The sequence below is a fragment of the Trypanosoma cruzi genome, genomic scaffold (genome assembly GCF_000209065.1).
Source record: "Trypanosoma cruzi strain CL Brener 1047053517071 genomic scaffold, whole genome shotgun sequence".
NCBI lineage: Eukaryota > Euglenozoa > Kinetoplastea > Trypanosomatida > Trypanosomatidae > Trypanosoma > Trypanosoma cruzi.
This window is the reverse complement of record NW_001849513.1, coordinates 148,699-174,225: the sequence shown is the minus strand read 5'-3', so window position 1 is coordinate 174,225 and position 25,527 is coordinate 148,699. Positions and strand designations below refer to the sequence as shown.

The 25,527-nt window shown below is 49.7% G+C and overlaps 2 protein-coding genes and 3 pseudogenes across 2 annotated transcripts, besides 31 other annotated features; 2 read left to right on the top strand and 3 right to left on the bottom strand.

The window, feature by feature from the left end:
• Nucleotides 1-829: part of a sequence feature (areas not merged during assembly with more than two copies in the genome that could not be assigned to a particular haplotype) that runs on past the window's edge.
• Nucleotides 637-687: a sequence feature (T-rich).
• Nucleotides 830-1,642: a sequence feature (heterozygous, Esmeraldo-like haplotype).
• Nucleotides 924-986: a microsatellite.
• On the bottom strand, nt 1,045-2,436 carry Tc00.1047053508831.220 (annotated as a pseudogene).
• Nucleotides 1,643-11,720: a sequence feature (areas not merged during assembly with more than two copies in the genome that could not be assigned to a particular haplotype).
• Nucleotides 2,439-7,191: a mobile genetic element.
• Nucleotides 7,192-8,415, bottom strand: Tc00.1047053508831.190 (annotated as a pseudogene).
• Tc00.1047053508831.180 lies at nt 11,220-12,245 on the bottom strand (annotated as a pseudogene).
• Nucleotides 11,721-11,867: a sequence feature (heterozygous, non-Esmeraldo-like haplotype).
• Nucleotides 11,868-12,802: a sequence feature (areas merged during assembly that could not be assigned to a particular haplotype. This can correspond to areas where the two haplotypes were merged or to regions with more than two copies in the genome that were merged during assembly.).
• Nucleotides 12,803-12,862: a sequence feature (heterozygous, non-Esmeraldo-like haplotype).
• Nucleotides 12,863-13,487: a sequence feature (areas not merged during assembly with more than two copies in the genome that could not be assigned to a particular haplotype).
• Nucleotides 13,488-14,273: a sequence feature (haploid, Esmeraldo-like haplotype).
• Nucleotides 14,144-14,180: a mobile genetic element.
• Nucleotides 14,274-16,736: a sequence feature (heterozygous, Esmeraldo-like haplotype).
• Nucleotides 15,056-15,080: a microsatellite.
• Nucleotides 15,163-15,216: a microsatellite.
• Nucleotides 15,916-15,939: a microsatellite.
• Nucleotides 16,615-21,591, top strand: Tc00.1047053508831.150 (hypothetical protein, conserved; the record flags this gene model as incomplete). Its single annotated transcript, XM_813835.1, has 1 exon — nt 16,615-21,591. The coding sequence occupies one exon, from the start codon at nt 16,615-16,617 to the stop codon at nt 21,589-21,591; it is 4,977 nt and encodes a 1,658-aa protein (XP_818928.1).
• Nucleotides 16,737-17,430: a sequence feature (areas merged during assembly that could not be assigned to a particular haplotype. This can correspond to areas where the two haplotypes were merged or to regions with more than two copies in the genome that were merged during assembly.).
• Nucleotides 17,431-17,518: a sequence feature (heterozygous, non-Esmeraldo-like haplotype).
• Nucleotides 17,519-18,143: a sequence feature (areas not merged during assembly with more than two copies in the genome that could not be assigned to a particular haplotype).
• Nucleotides 18,144-23,288: a sequence feature (heterozygous, Esmeraldo-like haplotype).
• Nucleotides 21,847-21,871: a sequence feature (AT_rich).
• Nucleotides 21,918-21,940: a microsatellite.
• Nucleotides 22,415-22,685: a mobile genetic element.
• Nucleotides 22,966-23,012: a microsatellite.
• Nucleotides 23,024-23,045: a sequence feature (AT_rich).
• Nucleotides 23,091-25,451, top strand: Tc00.1047053508831.140 (surface antigen 2 (CA-2), putative; the record flags this gene model as incomplete). The annotated part of the gene is made up of 1 exon (XM_813834.1): nt 23,091-25,451. The coding sequence occupies one exon, from the start codon at nt 23,091-23,093 to the stop codon at nt 25,449-25,451; it is 2,361 nt and encodes a 786-aa protein (XP_818927.1).
• Nucleotides 23,289-23,330: a sequence feature (areas merged during assembly that could not be assigned to a particular haplotype. This can correspond to areas where the two haplotypes were merged or to regions with more than two copies in the genome that were merged during assembly.).
• Nucleotides 23,331-24,104: a sequence feature (areas merged during assembly that could not be assigned to a particular haplotype. This can correspond to areas where the two haplotypes were merged or to regions with more than two copies in the genome that were merged during assembly.).
• Nucleotides 24,105-24,380: a sequence feature (areas merged during assembly that could not be assigned to a particular haplotype. This can correspond to areas where the two haplotypes were merged or to regions with more than two copies in the genome that were merged during assembly.).
• Nucleotides 24,381-24,699: a sequence feature (areas merged during assembly that could not be assigned to a particular haplotype. This can correspond to areas where the two haplotypes were merged or to regions with more than two copies in the genome that were merged during assembly.).
• Nucleotides 24,700-25,527: part of a sequence feature (heterozygous, Esmeraldo-like haplotype) that runs on past the window's edge.
• Nucleotides 25,458-25,477: a microsatellite.

Sequence of the window (25,527 nt, the reverse complement as noted above, 5' to 3'; positions counted from 1 at the left end):
AGAACAAAGACATGGAGAAGCGAATCCCGCCGCACAACGCACGCAGAAGCGCCGCCATCCACGTCGCGCCGCAAGATAGAGTCATGCGCACAGCAGACCCACGACCGCAACGAGAGAGATGGGGCGCATACAATTCCACGGCGCTACACTTTACTTCCCTCCGCCCCGACGGATAGGCATTACGCCTCACAGCAGGTTGTGGCGAGTGGCGCCATACACTCACAGTGGGGCACGGCGCACACCATCCGCTCCACTCCGAGTGCACTCAACAGACCGGGGCACGGCGTCCAGCCAATCTTTTGACATCGCAAAGGCGAACAAAAACAATCGTCTTCGCGGAATATCAGTGCCTCTAGCGGGTAAGAAAAAAAAGAGGCAATAGGGGCGTGTCAACAGCACGGTCAGCAGAGGGACAAGAAAAGGGACACAAGGACACAAATTGGCAGTGGACATGGCACAGAGAAAAAAAAGTCCGCAGGGACTTAAAAAAAAGAAAAAAGAAACAAAAGGGTAGGAGTTCAGAAAAACTCCCAAAAATATAAAAAAGGAAAAAAAATTTGATTCGGCAGGACTTTTACTTCATGTGCCAGTTCAGCAAAAGACGACCGTGTGTTCTGTATAAATATTACCTGCACCAAGAATAAAAACAGAAATGAAAAAAAAAAAGTAAAACGAAAAAAAATGAAATTTTACTGTTCCACCAGCCCACACAACACTCTTCACTTTTATTGCGACATCCGGCCTTTTCTTCCAATCCTCCCTTCATGCAGTCCGTGGGACGCACAGCCGCAGGGCCGGCACCGCGTGTGGGCAAAAACAGAAGCAAACAAGAGGGGGAAACACGTCACTCATAACAGTGTGCAGCAACCAAAAACTGAAAAAAAAAAGGAAAAAAGAATTACTTAGTATTACAACAAAACCCTAAAAAAAAAAAAAAAAGAAAAAGAAAAAAAAGAAAAAAAGAAAAAAAGAAAAAAAAAAAAGAACCCGCGGGGAACGCGCCACACAATCTCCGTGAGGAGTCGCAATTTCACATTCTTCGGCTCACAAGAGTGCCACAAGTGCACACAGTCCCAGAAGAAGCAGCAACGCCCGGGAGACGCACGCAAACGCAGTGCTGTCACCACGTAAATCATGCAGGATCAATTTCGCGTCGGTGATCAGGGCGAGGCGGTCGTCTAGGCTCATACTGCCATCGGATGCTGAGTGATTGGTTTCTGAAAAGGAAGTGTCATTTTTAGCGGCAGTGTGTGGACTCAATCCGTCCGTAACATTCTCAGCACTCGATTCACTGCCCGCAAGAACACGGACAGACTGAGAGTCAGTCGGCTGTGCAATTGGAGCCTCTTCAACATCTGCCAGGGAAGTCGTCAGCTGTGTGGCCGTCTGCAGTGTAGCTGCCGGCTGTGTTTCTTCCTGCGTTGTGGCCTCCCGCGTTGCAGCTGCCAGCTGTGCAACGTCCAGCTGTCTGACCTTCTGCTTTTCTTCCTCCGTCGCTGTGACTTTCACCGCAGTGTCCAGTTCTTCGGCAGCCGGATGTCGAATAGGGGCTGTCCTGGCGTTGAGGCTTCTGAAATCATCACCATACAGTATGCGGTTGTACAGAAGGACATCAGCCACCGTCACAGGGCTGCTCCCTTCATCATCCTTATTGCCCGCACCAAAGAAGAAGTGTGAGATCCTGTGTGAACCAAACTGATCAGCGTTACGGAGCCTAGCCAGTTCCTCCTCTTCCAGTTCTTCTTCATCCGTCTCGTATATCGTTCTCCCATTAGCGTACACAAACCACTCATCATCGTTATTCTTTTGCACCGTCACTCGAATTACCGTGTTTTTTTCCCAATTGCCAACATCACCAGACGGCTTCACCAAAAAATCCATCTTGTGAAGTGTGAGGTTCCAATTTCTTTCACTCGTGTACGAGAGCTGAAAGAGCACCGTGCTGTCCTTGTCGTTCAGCCTCGCACCAATCAAAGGAATGGGGCTGCTGCCTTCCTTCGGCACCTCGTGGATGGTCACCGTCGCCGAAAGAGTGAACTTGTTGTTTGTAAAGTAGTACGGCACAGTCTGCCCCATGTCGCCAACAGGCCACTGCGCCTCTGCTCCCTTGAGCGTTACACCGCTCTCCGTGCTGGTCACTCCGCCCGTCACTGTGGCATTCACGCAGAGGTACTCGTCCTTCCATGCAGTCCCGTCCAATGTGCTGGACAAAAAACCAACCAGCCCCTCAGTGGTAACTCCCAAGGCGTTGTCCAATTCTTTCCATGTTTTCACCGCAGACTTTATCCGCTCCAGCTGCTCAGTCAGGCGCATGGCGAAAAGACTGTATGGCACGTCACCATTCCTCTTCTCGTACAGTAAAATCAGTTCACCCTCACTTTTCACCAGCAGAGAACTGGCGGCAGCGTCATCTCCTCCACGAGATATCGGCCCAACATTTTTTTTTTTTTTTCTACTCTTACCAGCGCGTCTAGCTATACATTGCCATCTGAGTGCCGAAGAGGTGGTCGAGCAGCGACAAGAGTTTCCTGCTGTGAAGCAACTGCCATTGAGAGAACTTTTCGGTGCGGAGGTCCTGTTCAATGCCCAGCCGTTGGCGCACAGCCAAGGTGCCTGGACATTCTAGAAGCAGATGGTGCAAGGTTTCCTGCGGGCCAATCGGCGTGCTTGTGGAAGCTGGCTGATCCTGCGGCAGCAGAGATCGCCTCCTGGCACTGCTGTTTCGATGTCGAGTGGCGTCTGGGTTGTATGCGCAGCGACTTCTGTGCTGTGCGGTGCTTCTCCGTGTGGGGAAAACCATGTCACAGAAATCGCATTTGAGCTCAGGAAGCGGTGGAGGATGTTCCGGATGAAATGACCGACAGTGACTGACGAGATTCGAGAATCCCGTCAATGTAGAATCACAGTACGGACATTTCTCCTTCCGACGACGTGTGATGGTCCGTCTCCTTACTGGAGAGACGTCTTCCTCCCTTGCCGACAGGGGAACAGTGTCCGTCCCCGGTGCAGTTGGATCGTTGTTGGAGCGCATATATGCAGACTGTTCTGGTGAGATGTTGCAGAAACGGCATTGGTTCGTGCAATCTCTCACAGCCCAGTATAGTCGACCCCAGAGCTCAGATTCCCCGCACCTTGCCCTTGCGAGGTGAACCAGTTCTTGACGGTGAAGAACTTCCTGAGTGATTAGGTCCTTACCGCTGAGATCTGATGGCCTTGTGCCGCAAAGCAAGTAGCGATGAGTGTCTTGACGAATCGTACTACGCCACTTATTGGTGAGCTGGGTAGTAAAACATGTCAGCAGATCCGTATGCCATAAAGGTGCAATTGCTTGCTCCGTGTATTGTCCAGTTGCCATAGTCTGCGTCGCATACTGATCCGCAAGCTCATTAGCATGTATTCCACAATGTCCGTAACAAAACTGCAGGTGCACAGACCAGCCAGCACACGTCAGTGTTAAGAGACGCTGCCAGATCTGATCCTCCGTCCAGTCTGTTTGACTGAGCGGGCCCTTGTTTAAAGCCGCAAGAAGAGACTGACTGTCTGTAACCACAAGCAGGGTTTTATGCCTGTGTTGGATACGAGGGATGATCAGCTTCTCCAGGGCTAGAAGCAGCGCACGGGATTCCGTCCTGTAGCTGCAGGGGCGTGCACCGTAGTTGATACTGGCTTTTTCTATTATCTCCGATGAATTGAGGGATGAAAGCAGTATTCAAACCCCGGCTGACTTGGGAACGTCTACACCGCCATCCGTCGCGAGTATCCACGAACGATGGCTGTGCAGCGCTAGAGCCTCCTCGCTGACTCTGCGCATTTCCCGTCTCAGCTCTTCTTCGTCAGTTATTGAGTGGTCTATCGGAAGTTCCACGCCAATGGTGACCCGGTGTGCGGAGGCCGCAAACCAGGGAGGAATGGAGCTGCGAAACAACCGCTCTTCGCGTGGTGAGCTCTGAGTGATGCCATATTCCTTTGTGTACGCGTCTACGAAGGCATATAGCTCGTCCCGAGATAATGGCGAGATGCGGAAACCTGCGCGAGGCGGTGACTCAGGCGGAGGTCTCCGCATCCAGTCCATCTGACATGCGCATGTGTTCTCAAATATGGATAGCCGTGCGCGCAGGCAAAGGACATGGAGCGGCGGCATATTAGCCTCTAGAAGTGCGGATTCCGGGTCAACAGTGCTCGGAACTCCGCTGACAATGCGTGCCAGAGTTGCGTACGTCTTTTGCATTTCATTCTTCGCTGAATCCGTCGCTACTGCCCATATGAGCTCACTGCCATAAGATGATTTGGAGGCACCGTAACCAATGACGAATGTGCGTAGGTCATGTGGAGATGGCCCCGCCTCTTTATGCGCTATGCAGCGTAGCTGCGATATCCGTTGCGAAGTGGCAGCGCATTGCTTGGTAGCCGCCACATTTAGCGTCAGTCGTGGATCGAGATCCATGCCAAGAAGCTTCGTAGTTCGCGATGCCCCCATGGTCATGACTGGGATTTCACATCCAGCCACTACCAGGGGCCACTTTCCTTCACGATCATAATCTGACTCCGTGTGCGTGGAGAGTGTGAACCAAGCGGCTTCACACCTTGACGGGTTAATGGCCAGGCCATTTTCCTGACTCCACGCATGCAGCTTTTCAAGAATCATTTTGGCAGTGGGAATGGCGTCTTCCCGGGAATACCCCTTAACAATAACAGAGAGGTCGTCCGCATACATGTCTGCTGTGACATCCGCAAAGCTGTTCAGCAGATTGAGAAGTGGGTGTACGTAAAGGGAGAACAAATATGGTCCCAATACGGACCCCTGAGGAACTCCTCGCAGCATGGGACGCCGATCACTGTTTCTGTTACCAACTCGTGTCTTCGCGTAGCGACCACATAGAAAGTTTCTAAGCCACCTTCTACAATTCACCCCCGGAATATTGGCCAGCAAGCGACTGAGGACTCGATGATCTATGGAGTCAAAGGCCTTGCTGAAATCAACCAACACCAGCAGAGTCCGATGGGGTCTGTAGTGGAGTTGATTACCGATACCGCTCTTCTTGGGAAGGTTCACTTGGAAATAATGATTTCTATTATGCTCCACTTCGTGTATCAGGTGTGCCAGCTGCATCGTCGTGGTACGCATACCACGATATGCATACTGGTGGGGGTGCGGCGTCCACACCCAAAGCAATCTCTTCAGTACCATTTTCTCAGCAACCTTACTCACAATGGAAGTAAGGCTGATGGGTCGATATGACTCAAGCAGTTCCGGCGACTTACCGGTTTTAAGAGTGGGACGATGGTAGCGCGTCTCCACTCAGCCGGGATCGTACCGGTCGTCCAGCTGTGGTTAACGCAGCGAAGAAGGAATCGAAGACCCTTTGACGAAATATGTCGCAGTGCCTCACTGTAGACTTCATCCGGTCCGGGGGGCTTGCCATACGGCGTATTACGTAGCGCAGCAAGCAGTTCCGTACGATTAAAAGGTGCATCAAGAGGGGAGTGAAGATGAGCAACTAAACCAGATGTGGTGGCAGCTTCGTTGTTATCCTGTGGCTCTGAATTAGATGAGAGTGAAGAAACTGAAGTAGATGTAGCGGCAGACTCATTCTTGTTCTGCTGCCTAAAAAGAGAAGAAATAATTTTAAAAGATGGGTTCTGTCTGTTGATGCCTTTGGAAAACCCAACTGCCTTGTGAGAGGGGTGAAGTGGAAAAAAAGATGCGATTGAGAGCATTCGCTGCTCTCCTTGCTGTTTTATAAGTGTGTTGACCATCTCCCAACAACAATGATGTAGGAGGTGGAAGTGATGCCTTTTTTCGTCCGGAAATGTATTTCCATGCGAGTGGTTCGCCTGGATTTAACTTGCTGATGCGACGTAGATACGTGTTGCGCAAGCGCTCTCGAAGTAGGAGGAAGAATTGACTCCTTGTCCGTTGCATTTCTGCCTCACGGTCAGGCGTCGGTAACTGTAGATAGCGGGCCTTGCTGTCGGTAGCAATCCGCTCTGCCTCCATGAGAGTGTCGTCCCAAAGCCTGGGACCATCCTTGTGCATGCCGCGGGGGCAATGTCGTCGATACGAAGTAATAAGCGCTCTCGTGAAAGCTTTAATGCCGGTGGACTGCTTTTTATAGTCATATGCCGGAAGTTGTGCGTCGAAGTCCTTGATGAATAAATCCCATTTACACTTCCCCCAACTGTAGAATATCTTAGGTGCCGAAGGGGGTGCCGAAGGTATGGTATCCTTAAATGCCTGATGCAGCGTGAATGTTAGCATGTAATGATCACTAAGCGGCGACACAGAAGCTGACCAATCTGGCACAGTCAAAGCATTTGACCATGTCAGATCGATACAGGATCGTTCTCTTGTGCCACGAGCATACGTGATCTCACCAGGGGTGTTAACCAAGGTGAGTCCCGCATCCGTGCACAGTTCTAAAAATTCTGCGGCAACCTCGCTTGGAGAAGACTCCAAGAATGGCTCCCACTGTGGGTGATGCATGTTGAAATCCCCGCACAGCAGGAGCGGCGACGAGGCTGGAAGGCAGTTTACTAACCGCCTGAAGGATTGCGTTACTTGCGGTGGTGGTCTCATATAGGCACTCGCTACGATAAGATCACGGTTCTGGTCCAGAGCAACCTGGACCACCACCACTTCAAGGCTGGTGTCATGCTGGGGGATGGTGAGGGGTATACGCTTGGAGCGGAGAGTTTTCTCCACCAGCACCGCCACACCGCCTCCCTTGCCGATGCGCGACTGTGCATAGAGCACATAATCTCCAGTATGCATGCTGGCGATCTGCTCCGACGACTTCCAAGTCTCCTGGATGGCTATTATGTCTGCTCCTTGCGCCATTAATGTTGCGAGTTTTGACGGCGTGAGGCAAGAAACGTTCATCTGGAGTACTGCTATGGGGCCTGGGTTCTGCTCAATGTCTCCGATTAGCAGTAGCTTTTGTCGTTGCGCGTCACATAAGGCACGCAAACAGTATGTATAGCGCTGATAAGCGCCGATGGAATTCAGCAGCGGATGGAAATACCGCTCCGCGGGCAGCCATGTACATGGCTCCATCTGGTGCCCTTCCGACCCGTTTGAGCGGCGCCTACTGCCTCTCCGCGTGCAGCGGATGGGCAGCAGGCGCTTAGCTTCCTCTCTAGCAAAGAGTACTAGACCCTGGCACCACGTTGAGGTGGCCGGCTGAGCCAGGGACCGGCCCAACATCATACACACGTGCCTTATCCGTCACCCAAAGATGGAGCCGACCCTTTCCATTTTCCTCCTTCGGGTACACCGGCGCGGTGATGAGCATCACCTCCTTTTCCTCAATGATTGCGGTGGTAAATCCACTTTTGACGCCGTCCCCTGTTCGATCACGTGAGTTGCCCCACACGCGGTTAATTGGCTCACCCGATGAATACCAACTGACTCCATGCGGAGTGGACATGTAAACGTCATAGTAGCCTCCAGCACAATGAGCCATCATGAGGAGTCTTTCGTCGTCTTTGTCTTCTTCCCACTTCACCAGGGTTGGATCCCTGCAGCCCTTACCAGTCGTCGTGGATGAAAGCTGCCATTTGTTCCCTAAATTGGGGAAACGCATAGACAGTAAAACGCTCTTTCCATCCTTCTCTTTGGCCTGCATGGGAAACACAATCGTGCCGTCACGCATCACAGCACCCGATCCTCCACCGCCAATTAACTCGGTCAAGGAATGAGATTCTCCTTTGAGTTCAGGCTTCACCAAATAGGTCTCATTCCACAAAAGTTTCTTCTTGTTTCCACCCTCATCAGCGACAGTTCCCTTCACGAGTAAAAGGCCCCGCTCATTCGTACCTTCAACCTGCGGCTTTGTAAGGCTGTGGTTTCCCAGGAGCATGTAAACACTGTCCTCAAGCACAACTGTCGTTGGCCGCAACGCTTCCGTTGTCCCAAAATTATTCGCGGCGGTGCCCACAATTTGTGTGCAAAAACAATTCATATCCGACATCGAAATATCCATTGAGTCACCCTTTATATCCAGGTGCTTTGACACAATCCCAGCACAGCGGCCGGCTCCATCCTTCCCCGCACTGCGCTTCAGCCACGGCAAATACATCATCACCCACTTTAACAAGACCAGGAACACGGAGCGAGGTGATTTTGCCGCCGTCCTCCTTAAACTCCCTCCAATTAGCAAATGATATCGACGTCATCCCCTTAAACTGATCAATGGTATTCCTTGTTTTACTGCCCCCAGCGGCTGCAGCTCCACAGTCGCAGCAAATCATCCACACGAGAAAAAGAAGCAGCACCGTGGAATTAAACACAAGCCGGGACATGTTGGGCCTCTGCGGCTCACTCTCTTTTCCTTCCCTCCTCCTTCCGCTGGATCCGGTCACGCGGCGACGGTTGTGTGTGCGGGGTGCATTCACAGAAGCAACACGTGAAAGCATACAAATATTTGTGTGTGGGCGGTGTTTTTGTTGTTGGTCCTTTCAGTGTCCTCGAATCTCACAGTAGCAATTCGCGTTTGGTTGCTTTCTTTCCTAGCGTGTGTATGTCAGAAATAGGAAGAAGGCAGCAACAGCGGCAATACATCAGACACGTCAGCGGGGAGCAGAGCACATCACTCACGCAAAGTGCGGGAAAAAATAGAATCCGTAAGGGACGACACGGAAAGCAATCGCACACAGAAAACAAAAACAACAACAACACGGCGGAACACGGCGGAAGCCAACACACACACACACACATGCAAGCGGAGTTTTATCATTCGGCGACGCCATTCAAAGTCCTGCCAAAACAGTCTGCAAGTGATACAGTGATCGGTCACACGCTCCCGGTGCACTGCCGCGGCAAGGACGCGGACACAAACAAAAATATGTGCACAAAAGTGGGCAGCATCAATCCAGAGCACAGTCACACGACACTCGCTCTCTCGGTCCATCCCATGTCCCGCCTCAAAAGACCTCGGCAAGCACCAATCAACAAAATAATGAGGCGGCGGAAACAACTTCCCTGCAGGCACTTCAGGGCTCCACAGCAACGCCACCAACAGGAGCGTGAATCCCTCTGCTTGCAGCAATGCAGGCCTCTTTGCTCCTGGCCTCTCGGGGCGTTGAACACCTCCCCGACCATCTCGCGCTCACAAAACAAGCCTCACGCAGTTGCCATTCATTTTCTCCGCAAATGGTGTTGCCGCGCTCAATTATGTGCAAATAATCCACAACACATCACCCAAAGTTCCTTTCCATTGCCACAAAAGAAAAAGACAAAAATGCTTTAAAAAGCCCAACATAAATACCACTTTGCCCTAGTCACTGCGCATTGCCTCGCACAGAATCGTTGTTACTCGCCCTCCGCTCCCCTCTCATCCCATTCCTGCCTGCCAGGACGTACATCACAGTCGCAATCCCTCCCAAGAAAGACTTTGTCACATGCTGGCACGGGCCACATTCTTCTCTTTGCATCCCGGTCTCCCGCCCACAGGAGGGCAAACATTGAGATTGTGTGCATGTGTGTGTGGATGGCCATGTGCAAAACTCATCGAAATTCAAAGAAATACGGCACACAGGGCAACCCCGCCCACGTATTGGAGGTTCACTCGTGAACCGCAGCAGGAAGAGCAAACGTCCTCTTGTTACCCTTCTGAGAGGCCGATTCATTATCATCACGCCGCCTCAACAACATGTACCGGCGAGCGGAGGAGATGACTGCTCAATCGCACCTCGTGTCGAAGGCGCTCACAACGTCTACCTGCGGCCACTTGCCGTCAGCAACAAGCCGCACAACAGAACGCAACACAATTCACCCACTCGCCAATAAAATAAAAATAAAAATGCACCTCACTGCCATAAAACGGCCATCAAAATCTGTTTCACGGCAGACACCAAATTCCAAGGGATTGACTAAAAAAAAAAAAAAAAACACGCGGATGGTCTCCCACAATACATTCCAGCAAAGAATAGCCTCTCAACCCTGAAAATAAACACCGTAAAGTCATAAAAGCCGCCTCATCGCGCCAAAAATCGTGCGATGCCCCTCCTCGCAATGCTCTGCTGTCCGCAGATACCGCCCTCTGTGGTGTTTCAGCAAAAGCGAAAAAAAAAAAAACATTCACAAACCAACAGCAAGAGAAGCCTCCACACGCAACGTGTGCACCACCGTTGAGCATCGCTTCTCTCCCCGCAAGTAAAAGAGGCGTCGTCACATCATCCGCAAGACTCGCCACAAGCACGCCAAATTGCGACGTACGCAACACGCTCCGCCGTGACCATCGCTTTCCCAATAACGCAGCCCACTTCCGTTCACCGTGTCTGCCAAGCAGGACACACCAGGCCTGCCCCTGTAACGCAAAAAAGATTCAGAAATACGCAACGGATCCCGTCGCAGTCGTTGGATCAGCCGCCGTGTTGAGGTTTGGGATGGGCGGATTGAGGAATAAAAACAAAACGGCCAAATATCCCCGCGGAATCCCGCATTCCACGCAGTCCCAATGACCAGAGGGTCCTCTAGGGACGCCTGGGAGACGCATCCGCCACACTCACACGCACCATCACTCACGGCACCCCAATCGAGTCCAGCGAGCCTCGCGAAGCACACGGCGCGCCTCAATGGCATGGCGAGCAGCCTTCTCGAAGAAAAGGACGCGTGGCGATGGTCCCCCTCCCCGCCTCACTTTTCTTTTTTTTCTTCCCTTCTGTTTTTGGTGGCATGTCACAGAAGGGGAGCGTACTTCATGTCCCCGAGCCCTTCTCTCGGTGCACGCACAAAAACAGAGAGGGGAATAATAAACGAGTGGGTCAGGCGGCGCGGAGAAATAAATGTGAAGGAGACAAACAAACCAAAAGAATAAACAAAGAGCCCGACAGATATGCACGCGGCATATTCAGCGGAAACGGGTGTCACCTTCAGTGGGTAAATTAGTAGCCAATTGCGGTGTCGATCGCCCACGGTAAGAAGCAGCGTTGTGCTCACAATATTTTTGACTTTTTTTCTGCTTCCCTCCCCTTTTATTTCTCCCTCATTCATCATCTTTATTTTTACTGCTTGCTGCCGCCCTCTCTTACCTTCAGCAACACGGCCAAGTTTGGACGCTGCACCCTCCCCCTGTCATGTCAAATATATGCTTGCGCTCTTTAAAACCCATGGCGTACTCGCTTAAATATTATTCGTGTAAATAACCAAACAGAGGTGTAAATTTTTAAAAATTAAAGCAAAACAAAATAAGAAAGCAAAACTTGTGACTGGCGCCAGTTCATCTTCCCTTCGTTCTGAAAGAGTACCAAAGGCTCCTTTCGTACTCAACCTTTGGGACCCCTTGCTCCTCATCATGCCCGTGGACCCGAATGCGCTGTATGCGCGCCTCATCCTTCACCCAAACGTCTGCGGGGACCATGCCGTCATATGGCTCCTTGTACCCGCCACTGCACGCCCGTGGACGGTTCCATTTCATCTTGGCATATGCATCGTTCGCACTCAAAGACCTGACGCGACGGTACCAGAGAGCGTCCGGTAGATCCATTTTATTAGAGAAACGAATACTCGAGCTGCCGCGATGCACAAATTTGCCGTAGAAGACATTTCGCTCCTGAAATCCAAGCAAACGGAGGCGTAAGCTGTAGTCGACATCCTCCACGTAAGCTGGGTAGAAGTTCTCGTCAAAATATCCCACCGTACTAATCGCCAGGCGTGTCAACATAACAGACGCAAAACAACTGCCTTTGTAATACGCGCAGAAGTGCCCGTAATGCTTCGAAAACGCCTTTTCACGCTCCTTCACAGAAGCATAACGGATGCGGTCAGGCAGCAGCGCAGACGTCGACAATCGGTTATCGTTCACCGTGGAGCGCAGCACCCTCAAGCCCCGTCGCAAAACGGGACTGTACTCGCTCGGCTCATTCGCCACCTCCGCCGCCAACTCATCCATGCGAGTGGCATCATGCCTCGTCATTTCATGCACATCGCGCAGAAGGTTGGGAAGAAGATCGGGTGAAAACTCTACGTCGCTGTTTGTTACAAAAACAAAGGCACTTCCTCGCGCGGCAGCGAGAGTGCAAGTCGTAGCCCAATGTTCACCGCAGCGCTGTACCCGATGTTTTCCGGGTGACGACTCACAACCAGGCGTCCGGACCACCCATAGACCCTCTCGAGTTCCTGCAGGTACAACGACAGCATCGCCTCCCGCCCGTTCTGCACCAAAACCAACAGCCGGATTGGCACACTGATGTTGCACATCGTCCTCCGAAAGTCCATCGGATCGAGCATCAGCGGGACCACCATCAAAGGGATAACGTCCGTCGCGTTATTTCCCCCCAGCCGCCGTGTCGTTGGGTCCACCAGAAGCCTTTCCCCGACGCAGTGGATATATTCCGCCCTGGTCGGACCAACACCAAAACAACATGCGCAGAATCGTCACCAAACAGGGACTCCACCCCCAAAACACAAAAATAAGAGAGCAGTCGGCAGAGCCATCCAAAGCGTCAACACTCAAATTAAAAAGGCCAATGGCACACGGACAAGTGTGGTTCTCGTCGCAAAATGAAACGCTCTCGTATCGCCGCAAAAATAAGAAAAACGCACTCCATCTCCGTTCAGACTCTTCATCCCAAAAGAAGCAAAAATAATTCCAAAAATACCGCCATGCATGGATGCCTTCCTTGGCCTTGCGTCCTCACAGGACGGCTTGAATGCCCCAATGAAACCCTCCATGCGGGAGGCCATCAGAGACACCGCAAACCGCACCAGATGCAAAAACAAAACAAATAAATGGATCGATGATGAAGCCCAGCGCCTCAGCATGTCTTCTGCAACAACACTCGTCATCAGAAACATCAAAAAATGCAACAATGCAAGAAGAGGGAAAGATCGAACGCAAGCACAATTCCATCATCAAAAGTAATGTGTTTTTGCAAAGCTGTCCTCCAAACACAGCAAGAGTATCAAACGACAAGAAAGAACAAATCCATCATCTCATGGGTGATGAACTCTCTTTCTCTGAGAAGGAAACAAGGAAAAATGGTCTTTTTGCCACCCATTCCCACTCACTACGCCGAGAGTACATGCGACCCCCATCTTGTCTCCTCGGCGGAGGAGGGACGTTTAGAGAGAGAAATGAAAGTGATACCATGAACGCAAAGACACCTAGTGTGCAACGGCCAAAAGCAGACAAAATGCCCTGTTCTTGATGAACCGATGAGCAAGTTATCCACAATGCACCCAAGTACCATATATCTATATATATATTCATACCATCCATCGTGAACAAAACGTTGGCGTCGGTTAAATCGTCTGTAACTCGGCAACCAATATCCACACGGTGACGCACGCTGGTTCGCAGGAAAAACTTTCGGCCCTCATGTCCTCGATTTGCACATTTGGCAAAAGCGGACAGAAGCTTGATTCGAATGGCGACGCACTTCTTGAGGAATCGTGGCAACGGAGGAAAAGCCTTCCATTTTGTCCCACTAACATATCCGCCATCGGTTGCACCACCCTCCCGCGTTCCGCTGGTGCCTCACAAGATTCATTGCCACAAAACAGCAACCTTTTGCTAATGTGTCGTAGTAAAGAATAGGTGCATGGAGAGCGTCACCATCCAATCACACAGTGATTTGCAGTTAATGGAAAAAATCGCAATGCAGCAGAAGGCATGGCAACCAAACGCGAAATGCAACTAAACACAGAGCGCAGATCGCAATCAATTGTCTTTTGGTTAAAAAAGCAAACCCTCCAAATATTCCCCCAGCCTTCTTCCGCAACCAAAAGCTCATCCTCCTGTTGATTTCATGGTTGGCTGCCTCATCGCTGCGCCAAGTTTGAGCACCGAAGGACGAGGGCGGGACTCTGCGGGAAGCCAGAAACCAACCATTCCGCGGCGCAGTGCTCCGGGTCTCAGCCTGCACTGCACAGTGGTGTCGTCGCCACTGTGGCGCCAATGCATCGTAAGGCACCCCACAGAGCCAGCGGTATTCTTGCGGGGGGCGAAGTGCCTGACCCGGAGAAGGCGGCGGCAAACACATGCGAAAGTGGGCATCGCGCGTGTCACGGTCAATTGCCCGGCATTTTGGGACTGAGGGAACCACAGCCAGTCACCTCCACACCACAGGAGTGCGGGCCGACAGGGCAGCACGCGACCAAAGTCCTCCAAGGCAAAGCGAAAAGCCCAACGGGAGACCGCTCCCCTGGCGATGCCGGCCACCTCGCCGTGGTGCCAGGGCCAATTGCCCCGTATTGTCGGGGGAAGCCCGCAGTCAGCGATGCGTCCTTCACCACAGGGGTCGTTGGCGCGGGGCGGAAGACGTCACAAGCAGCGTCCGGACCGGACACGCCTTGCCGGGGCGAATTTGTGGCACCACGGGGCCGGAAGGAACGGGCCGCCGCACGGCGAGCGGTCCATCAATTTATTCGATAAAACGGGAGGGGAAATGGAGTAAGGGGATCTTTTATTTTATGCATTTGGTCGATGCAGGAGTTTCATGAGCAGAATGATTTTCCTTGGTTTTGGGCTTTTCTTATTGCGTTGGTTTATGGGTGTTTTCTTGTTTTTGTTGCTCTTTATTTTGTTGTTTTCGTTGGGGATGGGAAGGGGAAATTTCTCATCTGTCCTTTCTGGGCTATTTTGAGTGAAGACACGAAAGCTTTTTAATCGTGAGAGGTTTGGGAGTATTGAACATTGTGCGAAACGTTTGGACTCCCGTATTATTTTTTTCACAATCTATGAAAGTCTTTGGCTATTTTCCCCAAAATTACTAGTGCTTTTATATGTATTTAAATGTAGACATTGTTTTTCTTAGTATTTGATGGAAAGGTCTAATATTCTTATCTAATTTTTTTTATTATTATTCTATATACTTGCATATTGTCAAGCTAGATTGTTGATTTTTTTGAAGGTGACCGTTTTTGCGGAAGTCACGAAAGTAAGCTTATAGAATAAAGAGTTTTTATTTATATTCATGAGCCCAGGACTTTTGTTCAACCGAAAACGCATCATTGGATATCCTTATCTCTTGTTGTTGTTTTTTATTTGTGTGTGTGCGTTGTTCATACGAAAGAAAGGAAAAAATGAACTTTATCGTCTAAGACCTTGTGACCTATATATATATACATATATATATATCGTTATAATGTTATTTTGTTTTCTTTTTCCTTCAAGCTGTCACTGAAATAGGCGTTCAATGGTATATGCTTATTAAATATAATTTTTTTATTTATCTTTTTGTGGTCTTTTTTTTTTTTTTTTTTTTTTTTTTTTTCACTGTATTAAGTTTATTTTAAATACCTTTCTTACTTGTCTTCATTATACTATTGGGTGTAAAGAATTGAAAGATTTTTGTTTTTGTTGTTGAGATGGTGCTAATTTAAAGGATTTTATAGCGGCATTTAACAATGTGCGGATAAACTGAGAAAGAGGTGTGTGGAAATCTGCTTTTACTCCAAATCAGTTTCACGGGACTAACACATAAGTATTACCATTTTCTGTTTCTGGACGAAAATAAGGGAAAGTAAACGTTTATTGTGTTCATGAATTTTTAAAGACTCCATCAGTGTTACTATGCTGAGGAAAACCACAATTATAACTTTGGGTGATATGAATATTAGTTCGTAAGAAAAAAAGACTTGTTGAATCTCTCATTGCTTGTGATGTGTCAAGTGAAAAGAAAACAAATGGAATCACTTTTTGTGTGTGTGTGTGTGGGTAGGAGGGAAGTGGGGCATAATTTGATAAAGCTATTAATTTAAACCTATAGCTGAGAAACAGAAATTATTTTTATCCTTAAAATACATCATATTCACTATGAGCTTTTTTTTTTTTTTGACACCACTCGTGTTAGACAGAGAAATGGGTATAGTCGTTATATTATTTCATATATTATTGTTTCATTGCTGTTTTTTCTTTAATTTTATTTTTTCTTTTTTATCTGCGGATCTGATTCAAGTACCAAATGCTGATGTTTTTTTTTTTTTTTTTTTTTTTTACGTACTCAACAAGAATCCCATGTTCGATTATTAAGGCTATTACGTCTTTTTGAGTGCACATTTTGTGTGGCTACTTACGAACTTGTTTAGTGACGCCCTGTACGCTTCATACGCAAAAATACAAGAATGGACAAAGACCATAAAAACGGAATGGACGAATCTCGAGCCTTTAGTGGCAATTATGAGGAGACAATAGGTTCGGAGATGCAAATACAGCATGATATTGTTCCAAATGATCAAAATGAATTGGACATCAATCACACTTTAAAAGAAAAAAACGTAATATTACCCGACATAGGAAACAAGCTTGAAAAAACAATAGAAGATATAGGAAACTCACCGTTGTACTCGAACGATTTCCTGTTACTTTCTTATCACATTAACAAGGAAATAAATGACCTTCAAAAGCGCGTGAGAGTGGCCAAAGAAAGAGAAAAAGTGGCCCGAGAAAACTTTGAGAACACCCTGAAAAAAATCGGTTAGCAACACTTACGTAAATGAAGATGATTAATTATTCAAATTAGCTATTTGTACTATTTACAAAAATTACCTCATGAAAGTCAAAAACATGCCGAATATTGACATAATCATACATCAATAATTTCTTTTCCAAACAACAGTCTTCTCAATTAGATACAATTATAAAAATTAAAAACACATACCCAAGGTTAGTAATGCGACCTTATACAAGCATCAACGATGAAGATCAACGCAATGCTGCATCCAGAAAAAAACACGAAACTAACATTACATTCAGCAATACAGTAAACCCAAAAAAAACCTCTTCAGATAATGAGAAACCGCCCGCGGAGTCTCCTTTCAAGAGCGTGTTTGGAGCACCGTCTTCGACTGCTGCGAAGCCACCCGCGGAGTCTCCTTTCAAGAGCGTGTTTGGAGCACCGTCTTCGACTGATGCAAAGCCACCCGCGGAGTCTCCTTTCAAGAGCGTGTTTGGAGCACCGTCTTCGACTGATGCAAAGCCACCCGCGGAGTTAGCTGTGAAGGAGTTGGGAGGCACCTCCTGTGGCAAAAATGGAGTGTGGAAATGTTCTCGTTGTGGTAAGGCAAAGGATCTTTCTGGAGAACATTTAAAAAATAAGACTGAAGTACGCTCCGACTGTTGGCCGTGCGCGAGGAAGTCGACATTCATACTGGAAAGGGAAAAATTGTCGGTATGTGGAAAACAGGATGTGGATGAAGATGATAACAGAAAGCCCGTGATCAATTTATCTTCAACGTCAGGGGGTGTGAAAGCCGTAGTGGCGTTTGAGCCTCCACGTATTCCGGTAGAAGCGGAGGAGCATCTATTTCTTTTCCCTAATGTTGGGGACAAAAAGGAGACAAAGGAATCCGAGAGCAGTTCCTCTTATATCTGGAGGTGTCGCGTTTGTGACAAGGTAAAGCCACTAGCCGGACAACACCTGAGCGGAAAGACGGAAGTTAGAAGCGACTGTTGGCCATGTGCAGCAAAGCGTACCTTCTACCGAACGGCAACTCAAAACACATTCACTGCGAAGCCACACGCGGAGTCTCCTCTCAAGAACGTGTTTGGAGCACCGTCTTCGACTGCTGCGAAGCCACCCGCGGAGTCTCCTTTCAGGAGCGTGTTTGGAGCACCGTCTTCGACTGCTGCGAAGACACCAGCGGAGTCTCCTTTCAAGAACGTGTTTGGAGCACCGTCTTCGACTGCTGCGAAGCCACCCGCGGAGTCTCCTTTCAAGAACGTGTTTGGAGCACCGTCTTCGACTGCTGCGAAGCCACCAGCGGAGTCTCCTTTCAAGAACGTGTTTGGAGCACCGTCTTCGACTGCTGCGAAGCCACCCGCGGAGTCTCCTTTCAAGAGCGTGTTTGGAGCACCGTCTTCGACTGCTGCGAAGCCACACGCGGAGTCTCCTCTCAAGAGCGTGTTTGGAGCACCGTCTTCGACTGCTGCGAAGCCACACGCGGAGTCTCCTTTCAAGAACGTGTTTGGAGCACCGTCTTCGACTGCTGCGAAGCCACCCGCGGAGTCTCCTTTCAAGAACGTGTTTGGAGCACCGTCTTCGACTGCTGCGAAGCCACACGCGGAGTCTCCTCTCAAGAGCGTGTTTGGAGCACCGTCTTCGACTGCTGCGAAGCCACACGCGGAGTCTCCTCTCAAGAGCGTGTTTGGAGCACCGTCTTCGACTGCTGCGAAGCCACACGCGGAGTCTCCTCTCAAGAGCGTGTTTGGAGCACCGTCTTCGACTGCTGCGAAGCCACACGCGGAGTCTCCTTTCAAGAGCGTGTTTGGAGCACCGTCTTCGACTGATGCAAAGCCACCCGCGGAGTCTCCTTTCAAGAACGTGTTTGGAGCACCGTCTTCGACTGCTGCGAAGCCACCCGCGGAGTCTCCTTTCAAGAACGTGTTTGGAGCACCGTCTTCGACTGCTGCGAAGCCACCCGCGGAGTCTCCTTTCAAGAACGTGTTTGGAGCACCGTCTTCGACTGCTGCGAAGCCACCCGCGGAGTCTCCTTTCAAGAACGTGTTTGGAGCACCGTCTTCGACTGCTGCGAAGCCACCCGCGGAGTCTCCTTTCAAGAACGTGTTTGGAGCACCGTCTTCGACTGATGCGAAGCCACACGCGGAGTCTCCTTTCAAGAACGTGTTTGGAGCACCGTCTTCGACTGATGCGAAGCCACCCGCGGAGTCTCCTCTCAAGAGCGTGTTTGGAGCACCGTCTTCGACTGCTGCGAAGCCACACGCGGAGTCTCCTTTCAAGAACGTGTTTGGAGCACCGTCTTCGACTGCTGCGAAGCCACCCGCGGAGTCTCCTCTCAAGAGCGTGTTTGGAGCACCGTCTTCGACTGATGCAAAGCCACCCGCGGAGTTAGCTGTGAAGGAGTTGGGAGGCACCTCCTGTGGCAAAAATGGAGTGTGGAAATGTTCCCGTTGTGGTAAGGCAAAGGATCTTTCTGGAGAACATTTAAAAAATAAGACTGAAGTACGCTCCGACTGTTGGCCGTGCGCGAGGAAGTCGACATTCATACTGGAAAGGGAAAAATTGTCGGTATGTGGAAAACAGGATGTGGATGAAGATGATAACAGAAAGCCCGTGATCAATTTATCTTCAACGTCAGGGGGTGTGAAAGCCGTAGTGGCGTTTGAGCCTCCACGTATTCCGGTAGAAGCGGAGGAGCATCTATTTCTTTTCCCTAATGTTGGGGACAAAAAGGAGACAAAGGAATCCGAGAGCAGTTCCTCTTATATCTGGAGGTGTCGCGTTTGTGACAAGGTAAAGCCACTAGCCGGACAACACCTGAGCGGAAAGACGGAAGTTAGAAGCGACTGTTGGCCATGTGCAGCAAAGCGTACCTTCTACCGAACGGCAACTCAAAACACATTCACTGCGAAGCCACCCGCGGAGTCTCCTCTCAAGAGCGTGTTTGGAGCACCGTCTTCGACTGCTGCGAAGCCACCAGCGGAGTCTCCTTTCAAGAACGTGTTTGGAGCACCGTCTTCGACTGCTGCGAAGCCACCAGCGGAGTCTCCTTTCAAGAACGTGTTTGGAGCACCGTCTTCGACTGCTGCGAAGCCACCCGCGGAGTCTCCTTTCAAGAGCGTGTTTGGAGCACCGTCTTCGACTGATGCAAAGCCACCCGCGGAGTCTCCTTTCAAGAACGTGTTTGGAGCACCGTCTTCGACTGCTGCGAAGCCACCCGCGGAGTCTCCTTTCAAGAGCGTGTTTGGAGCACCGTCTTCGACTGCTGCGAAGCCACCCGCGGAGTCTCCTCTCAAGAGCGTGTTTGGAGCACCGTCTTCGACTGCTGCGAAGCCACCCGCGGAGTCTCCTTTCAAGAGCGTGTTTGGAGCACCGTCTTCGACTGCTGCGAAGCCACCAGCGGAGTCTCCTTTCAAGAACGTGTTTGGAGCACCGTCTTCGACTGCTGCGAAGCCACCCGCGGAGTCTCCTTTCAAGAACGTGTTTGGAGCACCGTCTTCGACTGCTGCGAAGCCACCAGCGGAGTCTCCTCTCAAGAGCGTGTTTGGAGCACCGTCTTCGACTGCTGCAAAGCCACCAGCGGAGTCTCCTTTCAAGAACGTGTTTGGAGCACCGTCTTCGACTGCTGCGAAGCCACCCGCGGAGTCTCCTTTCAAGAGCGTGTTTGGAGCACCGTCTTCGACTGCTGCGAAGCCACCAGCGGAGTCTCCTTTCAAGAACGTGTTTGGAGCACCGTCTTCGACTGCTGCGAAGCCACCCGCGGAGTCTCCTTTCAAGAGCGTGTTTGGAGCACCGTCTTCGACTGCTGCGAAGCCACCAGCGGAGTCTCCTTTCAAGAACGTGTTTGGAGCACCGTCTTCGACTGCTGCGAAGCCACCCGCGGAGTCTCCTTTCAAGAACGTGTTTGGAGCACCGTCTTCGACTGCTGCGAAGCCACCCGCGGAGTCTCCTTTCAAGAACGTGTTTGGAGCACCGTCTTCGACTGCTGCGAAGCCACCCGCGGAGTCTCCTCTCAAGAGCGTGTTTGGAGCACCGTCTTCGACTGCTGCAAAGCCACCCGCGGAGTCTCCTCTCAAGAGCGTGTTTGGAGCACCGTCTTCGACTGCTGCGAAGCCAACCGCGGAGTCTCCTCTCAAGAGCGTGTTTGGAGCACCGTCTTCGACTGATGCAAAGCCACCCGCGGAGTCTCCTTTCAAGAACGTGTTTGGAGCACCGTCTTCGACTGCTGCGAAGCCACCCGCGGAGTCTCCTTTCAAGAACGTGTTTGGAGCACCGTCTTCGACTGATGCGAAGCCACCCGCGGAGTCTCCTCTCAAGAGCGTGTTTGGAGCACCGTCTTCGACTGCTGCAAAGCCACCCGCGGAGTCTCCTTTCAAGAACGTGTTTGGAGAACCGTCTTCGACTGCTGCGAAGCCACCCGCGGAGTCTCCTTTCAAGAACGTGTTTGGAGCACCGTCTTCGACTGCTGCGAAGCCACCCGCGGAGTCTCCTCTCAAGAGCGTGTTTGGAGCACCGTCTTCGACTGCTGCGAAGCCACCCGCGGAGTCTCCTTTCAAGAACGTGTTTGGAGCACCGTCTTCGAATGCTGCGAGGGTCTCGGAAGATTCTTCATTAAGTGTTGTTTCTCACTTGATGCCATTTGGTGTCGGTGATGGCGGGGCTGTCGCTGTGATTCCTTCAGAGGGTTCATTTGCAGGGCGCTCTGAAGTTAGTTCGGATGCAAGTGCTTTTGTTGACCCTATGATTCCTTCTGACGACGATGTTAATGGGTGTAATAGTTTGGTTTATAAAGAAGCTATGGGAGAAATGAATTCCGGTTTTATGTTTCCTCTTATTTCTCCGCGCGATGATGATAAGCAAAATGTGATAAAGCGTTTGAAGGAGGGTGTTGAGAAAATATCTTTTGATGGAGTGAGAAATGAGCCTTTAGTTGTGGGCGATGCCTGCGTTACGTTGAAAAATTTTGAACAAATGTTGGTGGCGTTTCGAAGCGACCTTGTTGGTGTCATTAGAAGTGAGATTGAGGGAATTTTTTTTGCTCCTCAAAATACAGAGGGAGACAATCACGCTGCATTGCCAAAAACCACTAGAGATGAAATGACTTCTTCAGGTAAAAAGGGAAGTGAGGTTGTGGGGTTCTCTCAAGCGTTGAGGGCGCATCTTTCTAATGCGTTTCGCAAGTATTATTGACCTTTGGGTTGTGAGGTTGATAACTGGATATGGTGGGCAAACGCCCGCCACCCTTTCCCTATATATATTTAATATATGTTTCATGGGAGAGTTTAAAGATGATTTTTTGTTTGTTTGTTTTCCTAGGATGTGTGAGAGGAACGAGAGTGTCTGTATGGCATTGAATTGCATTTTATTTTTAATGATAATTTTGTTATTTTTTTCACTTTTTCGTGCGCTAGTTTTAGATATGCAATAGTGAAACAAAAACGTATCTTTATTAATAAATATATATATATATGGATTTAGTTTTGTGCTTGGAGCCTGAGTGGGATTAAATTATTGCCTTTTTTTTTTTTTTTTTTTTTTTGCAGATTTGGTGCATTGACGGTGAGGGGAGGCACAAGCGATTACGTCTTTACGTTTTCTTCAATTATATTACTGGTGGGCGCGTTGCAAGGCTTTTTGGGTTTTTTTCATTTTTTTCCTGCGTGTCTTTGTGCGACACGTTTATATCAGCTTTCTGCCCCCCGCTGGAGGGAATTTGTGGCATGCTCGTTTATAGGCGAATTGGAAATGTTTATGGTGGGGGCATTGACAGACATAGCATATTGCCAGCTCTCAAGCTGGGTCCGCGGTGCTGACATGGAGATGTTTTTACTGGGCAGCTCGTTGCTTCTTAGCTGGTCCGGGGATCCAAAAGCGGAACAAGTTTATTCCAATCGTGCGACACGTTAAATATTAATTTCTGGTCATTGACGTGTTTTATGGGATTCGGTTTTTGCCAGGGAAAAAAAAAAAAGTGAGTTTTTTTGATCCCCACCGTGGCTCAACGAAGTGCTGTTTTTTTTTTTTTTTTTTCTGCTCTTACCAGTCGTAGTAACTACACCTCAATTGTGCAGCTCTGGTAAGCGTACGATGGAATTCAGCAGCAAGGATAACCTTACTCCGCGGGCAGCCATTATAGAATGGCTCCAACATCTGCCCTTCCGGCCCGTAAAACTAAGTAACAACTACTCATCGGGTTTGAAGCATGAACAGCAGGCGCTTAGCTTCCTCTCTAGCAAAGAGTACTAGACCCTGGCACCACGTTGAGGTGGCCGGCTGAGCCAGGGACGAAGTGCTGTCATGTAAGGTCTGCTCATCTCTGCGAGATTTTTTTTTTTTTTTTTTCGTGATCGTAGATTCCAAAAGAACAATTTTTGGGAAGAAAGGCTGCAGAGGTCAGGTGTTTCTAGGCTTCCATGATGCAAAAAGAAACAAAAGAAATACTGCCTATTTGTAAGTTGTACTGCCGTGTTATGATGCTGGTTTGCCGATATGCGCCATGGGCACAATTGAGGCCGTTAAATTGTAATGTTTGCTTGGGGTATAATTTCTACCTCTTTTTCTGCCTTTTTTTTTTTTTTTTTTTTTTTTTTGTTTTTTTGTTTTTTGTTTTTATTGAGCACAGAATTATATATTTTTTATTTTTTGTTTTTCTGTTGTTGATTGTTGTGGGGTCCCGTGATTTAATAAATATGGCCTTACGTCCCACGAAACTAGATGCGGTCTGTGAAGAGGTTCATGGTGAATTTGCATCGTGTGGACTTGCAAGTTTACAGGAGCTCTGCCAGCAGGTGAGGCTGCTGCGCGCAAATGTACAACGCCTTGCATCCGAACAAATACCGTCGCTCAGTCTGGACATAACAGCGCTTCAGGAGCCTCACCTGCACCTGCCGTTGCATACTAATTTTCATGTGGGCATGCAGGAGAAGAAACCGACACCAGGAAGTGTCATCTTTGGTGCTGAGTCGCTCCTTTCACACTGCAAAAGGCTCACTGCGGACTGCACACGTGGGTCGCACAGGCTGCCCGAGAAGGAACGCCCCACACACATGATGTACGCGGTGGGTTATACCCCTAATTATCCCAACAGAAAAATGCCTTTGTACAATTCAACCAAATACACTGAAAGAGAAAAAATAGAAGAAAAAAAAGATACAACACCGTACGCTCCCAGCAACCCGTCCCACGCCGACGCCCAAAAAAGCTTTAATCCTTCTACGGACAAATTGAAGATAAACCAACAAAATAAGCCTCATATTGCAAATAATAAACAAAAAACAACACTCGAAAAAACTCAAACAGAACAAAAAACAGCGCCATTTGGACAGGCCGCAGCAGGTGACAAACCATCACCATTTGGACAGGCCGCAGCAGGTGACAAACCACCACCATTTGGACAGGCCGCAGCAGGTGACAAACCATCACCATTTGGACAGGCCGCAGCAGGTGACAAACCACCACCATTTGGACAGGCCGCAGCAGGTGACAAACCACCACCATTTGGACAGGCCGCAGCAGGTGACAAACTATCACTATTTGGACAGGCCGCAGCAGGTGACAAACCAGCACCATTTGGACAGGCCGCAGCAGGTGACAAACCATCACCATTTGGACAGGCCGCAGCAGGTGACAAACCACCACCATTTGGACAGGCCGCAGCAGGTGACAAACCATCACCATTTGGACAGGCCGCAGCAGGTGACAAACCACCACCATTTGGACAGGCCGCAGCAGGTGACAAACCATCACCATTTGGACAGGCCGCAGCAGGTGACAAACCACCACCATTTGGACAGGCCGCAGCAGGTGACAAACCACCACCATTTGGACAGGCCGCAGCAGGTGACAAACCACCACCATTTGGACAGGCCGCAGCAGGTGACAAACCATCACTATTTGGACAGGCCGCAGCAGGTGACAAACCATCACCATTTGGACAGGCCGCAGCAGGTGACAAACCACCACCATTTGGACAGGCCGCAGAAGGTGACAAACCACCACCATTTGGACAGGCCGCAGCAGGTGACAAACCAGCACCATTTGGACAGGCCGCAGCAGGTGACAAACCAGCACCATTTGGACAGGCCGCAGCAGCTGACAAACCATCACTATTTGGACAGGCCGCAGCAGGTGACAAACCACCACCATTTGGACAGGCCGCAGCAGGTGACAAACCAGCACCATTTGGACAGGCCGCAGCAGGTGACAAACTATCACTATTTGGACAGGCCGCAGCAGGTGACAAACCATCACCATTTGGACAGGCCGCAGCAGGTGACAAACCATCACTATTTGGACAGGCCGCAGCAGGTGACAAACCATCACCATTTGGACAGGCCGCAGCAGGTGGCAAACCATCACCATTTGGACAGGCCGCAGCAGGTGGCAAACCATCACCATTTGGACAGGCCGCAGCAGGTGACAAACCATCACCATTTGGACAGGCCGCAGCAGGTGGCAAACCATCACCATTTGGGCAGGCCGCAGCAGGTGACAAACCATCACCATTTGGACAGGGAACAGCGTTTGATGCCTCTCGAAGCACTGTGTTTGCGAATGCGCCTGGTGTTGCCCAGGTGTCGTTTGGAAAGCCATCGACGGCTTTTGCAACCACATCCTTTGCTGCTGGTGGTGGGTTTGGAGCACCAAGTGCTTTTGGTTCTATGTTACAGAATGTTCATGCTACATTGCCTGCTGGAAGCGCGTTGCCTCATATTGGAAGTGCCTTTGGTTCTCCTGGAATGCATTCTGGCGGTGCGTTTGGTGGAACAGGTGTAAGTGGTCCGGCAATTGGTGGTGGCAAACCATCTGTATTGGAGGGAAGTGGGTTTGGTCAGGCTTTTGGTGCTTTTGGTAATCATGCATCAACTGTTTTAGGAGGTTTTGGTCGGAATGAAGGTGACGGCACCTTTGGTGCTGTGGGAGCCCATGGGACGGGTTCCGCCACCCCATTTTCAAAGACCAGTACCACATTTCAATCTTCTTCTTTTTCCAGTATTGCGGGAAACTACAAGGCCCCTCCGCAATTTAAGAGTGTTTTTGGTCCTCATTGATTTGTGTTTTTTTTTTTTTTTTTTTTGAATCTGAATTTTTGCTTGTGAATGATAATGAATTAATTTGAAGTTCTTT